Consider the following 6000-nt stretch of genomic DNA (forward strand, 5'->3'; position numbering starts at 1 on the left):
TAATTTATTCAACTTTTATTTCTAGGCATCACAGCAGAAGTGCTGGTGGTGGCCTCTTTTGATGAACTTCAAAGAAGGGCGTCAGAGGCAAGAGGGAAGATCCTTGTTTATAACCAGCCTTATACTGACTATGGGAAGACAGTGCAGTACCGAGTGCGGGGAGCTGTGGAAGCTGCCAAGGTGGGGGCTGTGGCATCCCTCATTCGATCAGTAGCTTCCTTTTCTATCTATAGGTGAGTTGTGACATTTCTTTGAAATACCTTCAAAAATTAGTTTTCCATGAACAAGAAGACGTTATGAAATAAAAGCAAACCATTCAAATGAAAATACTGAGAGCTCATGGAATCTCCTCCCCATCCTACATTTGGTAATTTCATTGTAATATTTTCTTTGGCCTTTTTAGGATTCCAAGCACCATTTATGAATTCCTCAGAAAGGTTTGCCACATTCAAAATGACCCCATAACATTCTTTCTATAATTAACATACTGTGTATTTCACTGGAGGGAGAGGTGAGTTAATGTCTGTGCTTCATCCAAAATTCCTAATAACTGCAGAGGAGGCCAGACTGTTTTCCATGTTGCTAGAGAAGTCAAATAAAAACATAGTGGTTGACATGATGGGAGTGTCTCTCCTGTCGTAGAATGAGACCTTTCTGGACAACTATGTAAATTGCTTATGTTTCTTTACCATCTCTGGCCCTGTGACTCTCCTGTACAGACAAGTGAATGATTATAAGTACACAAAATGCTTTTAAAGCGTAAATGAAGTAAACTTATGAAAAAATGTTGTTTATCTGTAGAGTTCTGTATAAATACATGTTTGGTTGGTGTTATCTGAGGACAATAGAAGACTTGTCTTTTATGGAACCCTGTTGATAGTGGCAACATATTTATTTACTTTGTATTATTTTAAATTATTTTATGTGCGTAGTTTGCCTGTATGCATGTCTTTTTAGAACTAGAATTAGAGATGGTTGTGAACTGCCTTGTGTGTACCTGGTGATCTACAAGAGCAATGGGTGCTCTTAATCCCTGAACCCCTACTTTTAATTTTTAAGACCTATATTTCTGTCCCCACACCCAGGATTTTATTATGTGCCCAATCTGGGCTTAAACTATTGAACTCAAATGATTCTCCTGCCTCAGTCATGTCAGTCTCCTGAGACAGCATGCACCCATTTTCTTTTTTTTTCGGGGGGGAAATGGGTATAGTTAATGCAAACTTTATTTATAAAAGGCTCTTAAATTAGTTGTCTCATGTCATGCATACATACAGAACACAGTGTCCCTTCAGGGCTACAGAAGAAGAGCTCACAACTCAAAAGGAACTATTAAAAGAGTTTCTAATGGCTGAAAGCTAGGAAAAATGAGGACAATTTTACAAATGAGCCATTAAAACAAAACAAAAAATGATATGGAACCTACTGTGAGCTGAGGGAGCAGCTGTTTAGAAGTCTGTACACTAACCTAACCCACAGTCAGGCTTCTAGAAGCAGAGCATGTGGAGACTTGAGCCACCACTGCTCTTCCCCATCTGCAGTCTGATACATGCAACCAGTTTGTGTACAATGAGGCCTGCAGTGGCCGCTCCACACTATAGGACTTCTAGATTAGTAAACTAACGCTGCAGAGTGCCGAGGGACGGGCAGCTTCATTTGCGACTGCTCTTTATTCTCTCCAGTCTCTTTTTCAAGTCATCAATGTCAGTTGTGGAGGAGGAGGTCGTGGCTCCTGCAGAGTGGGTCTGGTTGGAATCTAGGTCTGAGTGCTGGTGCTGTTCCCAGGACTCCCGTAGCTGTGAGAGCTTGCTATTGAGCATGTCTGTGGAGGAGGCAACTGGAGGAGGAATTGTTGGTTTGGAGAGCAAAGAGGTCAGTGGAGGCCGGTCATCTTGCTTTGTGTTGTCAAGACCACACCGCTGCCGGAGAATTTTTAGTCTTTCCAGGTAGACAGATGGCCCCACTTCTTCTCCATTTGTGTTACCTAGAGAGGACACTGTGCTTGTGGGGGTGGGCACACATGTGACCTCCATCTGAGGGGAAATGCCTGGTGAAGTGGGGATGCGGCCTTTGCTTTCTCTTTCCATCTCAATCACCCGAAGGCCTCCCTCAACATAACTCTGGAAGAACTGTGAGGAATTTTTCAGAAACGGTTCAATGTCAGTATCTGAATATTTCTTCTTATATTCATATAACTCTGCTAGGCCCTCCTTAGTGTTCTCTTTAGAGCCAATCTTCTTAAAAATCTCAGCTAAGAAATCATTTCCTTTGACCTTTGATTTTTCATCTATTCGAGAAGATCTGTTTTCTGTTTCCTTGTTAGACTTGCTCCCAGTCTGGTCCAATGCACCCACTTTCTTAGGCCAAAGTGCTTCATTGAATCTTAGCCCTAGAAAGAAATACAGTATTGCAGTGGATAAAAGCTCTAAAAACTAACCTGCATCTATTTGGCCTGGTTTAATAACCATATGTGGCACATTCATATACCGATATAAATGAATAAAATATGTAGGGAAAGTAGAGAAAAGAAGCGCCACTTAATGCAGCCTGGACTGAAATGTCAAAAAATGCAGAAGCAATTGAAAATAATTTATTTAGGTTCCGGAACTGGGTTTTTGTTTCTATTATAAAGGAAAACTATATTCTTCAAAACTTCTATTTGGAGCTGTGAGTATATAGCTGGTTGACCTTAATTAGTATGGTCACATGGGATTTGCAGTCAGAAAACAGTTGTATAGAAGTACAAAGTGAAGGATGGAGACTTTATTTTACAGAGATAAGATGTCTTTTTTGGGGAGCAGGATAGTACAGGTTAAAAAATTGTCCACTAGGAGTTTTGTGGTGTAACAAGTTCTTGTTACACCAGTATCACAGAGCTAAAAATAATGCTCTTTGTAATGTCTTTAATAGATTCAAGACTGTTGAAATGATTGGATCATATCCTTTGGATGGTTAGTCTTCCCAGGAGAGAAATCCAAACGGGTTAGCTTACTTCCCAGAACACCTCAGCTACTCCTTGGAATAACACACTCAGCAATCTGTGGTCATTCACCATGATTTCACTTGTCATGAGGCATAAATTATGCCACGAGTCTGTTGCTGTATGAAACTGGAACCTAGGCAGGAATCTTTGTTAAAGAACTACAACTCATAAGACCAGTGTATTCCCAGATGACTTAATGTGCACCAGGGCTCATTGGCATGCTTTTTAGTTGTTTGATTTTTGTTTTTATTTTTCTCTCCGCATAATAAAGACATTTGGAAACCTAGGCTACAGCGTGGAGTAAGAATATCTCAAAATGGACTTTCAGGATATTAGACTTTAAAGCTTGGAGTCAGCAATTTTTACTGTGTAAAAGCATCTTTTCTTCATGTGTCTACATCTGGACTGATTATAGATTTTCATGTACGATACCCACTGACCTCTTAATGTTATAGCCCATTTTTGCAGCATATATGGATGTAAAAATAATGCTAGCCATGACATACCATGTCTTTGAGTGCCTTCATACATGCCATGACATCAACCTGAAGGACTATACAGATGTGGCATCATTTTCTTCATTTCTCCAAGTAACCTTTCAGAGAGCTAGCATATGTACTTCTTTCATCCTCAAAAGTAAAAATCATGATGAAGCACAATTTCTTTTTTCCCTCATATTTTGTTTCCAAACCCCAGTTTCTGTTCAGCATATTTTTTATTTCTATCTGTATTTCCTCATCCTTCATTCACTACAGAGTACTTTATGTGGCTTTTGAGAACACTAGGAAGGAACTCGTTAAAAACCACAAAGAGCAACCAATTTCTCCAATAGTCTGGACTTTTAGAATATTTTTTCCAAGTACACCTCTCCCTATGTACTAGTCTTCCTCATGTTCCTCCCTCCTCTTGTGCCCCTCCCTCTTCCTATGTCCCCTGTATCCCTAATGCCCCTCCCTTTCCTATGTCTCCTCCTGCTACTTTCCTCTCCCTTTGTCCTTCCTTCTTCCACTTCCTCTCTTTTTCTTCCTATTTCTTTGGCCGTGTACTAAAATGTTCGACCTAAGCATTTTCTATCAGCTCTATAAATATTCAGCCATGAGCTCAAGGTGCATGTATCCACCTACCTGTTGATTCTTTTTGAGGTCTGTTCTGCCCATCACATAGTCCTTAGTTAGACTTTTCTCTTTCCTTAGCCTTATTTCCAGTAGTCAACAAGGATTCTGCCCTATGTCAAGCAGTCCAGAAGGTTCAAGTGGAACAGCCCCATTCCCCAGCATCTCTTTAGAACTGTGCATATTTAGTTTCCTAACCATACATCCTTTCTCTACTCCTTCCATTCACTGTCTTACTGTCATGCTCTGCTCTTCATTGTCCATCTTAGGCCTTTGTTCTTGAGAACATTCTCTGATTCTCAGTCATAGTCTGGTGATCTACCTCTTTTTGGCACATCATCCTATATACCCTCCATATCTTATGTGCCAGAGGCAGTTTTGACATGTTCTTTGATAGCATAGACTACTGCTGAGAAGCACCTTTACATCTCAGTCACTTAATGCAATAGAAGTCTTTGTATTGCTCACAAAGCTGTTAACATTAGGCAGCTACTTCTTCCCATCTTATAGCTCTACACCTCTGAGTCTTCTGCATGGAGCTGAACAAGAAACTGATAGAAAGCTGACAGCCCAAAGGAAGGCTTTCTCAGAGTTATTCTTGTCTAGGTCCAGAAATAGCATATCACCTTCACTCACTTTCTCTTGCCTGTGATGCCAATACATTGAGGGTAAGAAATCCAGTTTATCTTTATTTCCAAGGAAAATAAATTTGGTAAAAAACAAACAAACAAAACAATAAAAAACTTTTCAGTTTGCCTAATTGTCTGAATATATATATACACATATACATACATATACATATATTCACACACACATACACACACACACACACACATACACACTGTGCTCTAAGTTTCAGGAAGATATTGATTCTACACACACACACACACACACACACAGAGAGGGGGGGCTCATTTGGAATGTATAAAATCTAATGGTAACATCTAATAAAACATTTGATGTATAGTAGGGTTCTGGACATGTCTGTTTAAGGAATGAGCTTGATTGAGATTGTAGAGTAAATCATAGCAGTAATGATAACAAACCAGCTGGCCCAGTTCCTACTGTCCACTGACCATACTGTGCAAATTCTTCACAGTAAGATTAGAAAACCTTGGTCCTTTTGGAGCACTCTGGTTTGTACTTGAAAGAAACTATCCAAATGTCCAAATAATAAATATATTTGTGAAAAATATTTATGAACAATGATGTTTTGAGTTGGTGATTAGAAAAACAAAGTTCCTTTCTCTCTGGCAAGGCTTTCCCCTGAAGCTCCATGAAAGAGGGTGGCATTACACTCTCTTTAGTAATACAGCAGAAGCTAGCAATCCATTGTTGTTTGCCTTCATAATTAAGGAGTCCTCACAGGACTGTTTGACTTGGTCACTCTGAACAGTATTTAGTGTAACCACTCATACTAAGACACCTTTTGGAAGAGCATATAACTACACAATGCCCTCAGCAGACAGCCCATTGCTTTCTGACAGCATCACCTCCAGGCTCTTTTGTTATTTTTACTACCAGGGTTAGAGCTTCTCACTTCAAACTTAGAGCAAAAAGGAGACCTTTCATTTCATTGATGCTTTTGTAATGAGCTGAGCTTCCATTCATCTTTGAGATCACGAGATCCTTTCTGTTCTTCTGAATGTTAAATAGCTCTTGTTTTTGTAGTGAAAAATATTTAAATTATAACTGTAATTACTTACAAAAAAGGAGTTCTATAGAATAAAACAGTATTATGGACCCATTTGTTTTAGATTATTTCTGAAATTTAGCATATTTTAATTAAATAATTACTGAGAACTTTCCAGGAATTTCACAGACCTTAATTGTAAATAGGATGAGTTACACCTCTCTCTCTCTCTCTCTCTCTCTCTCTCTCTCTCTCTCTCTCTCTCTCTCTCT

At 39.3% G+C, this 6000-nt stretch overlaps 1 protein-coding gene across 1 annotated transcript in view; it reads left to right on the forward strand.

Annotated features, from left to right (window-relative positions):
* Cpq (carboxypeptidase Q) overlaps window positions 1-6000 on the forward strand; it is a 437003-nt gene that overhangs the window by 138929 nt on the left and 292074 nt on the right. Inside the window, exon 3 of the mRNA XM_028767431.1 lies at window positions 26-233. Within this exon, the coding sequence (XP_028623264.1) occupies window positions 26-233 (208 nt within the window). The remainder of the gene's footprint in view (window positions 1-25; window positions 234-6000) is intronic.

Source organism: Grammomys surdaster, unplaced genomic scaffold (genome assembly GCF_004785775.1).
Source record: "Grammomys surdaster isolate TR1022 unplaced genomic scaffold, NIH_TR_1.0 63, whole genome shotgun sequence".
In the NCBI taxonomy this organism is placed as follows: Eukaryota; Metazoa; Chordata; class Mammalia; order Rodentia; family Muridae; genus Grammomys; species Grammomys surdaster.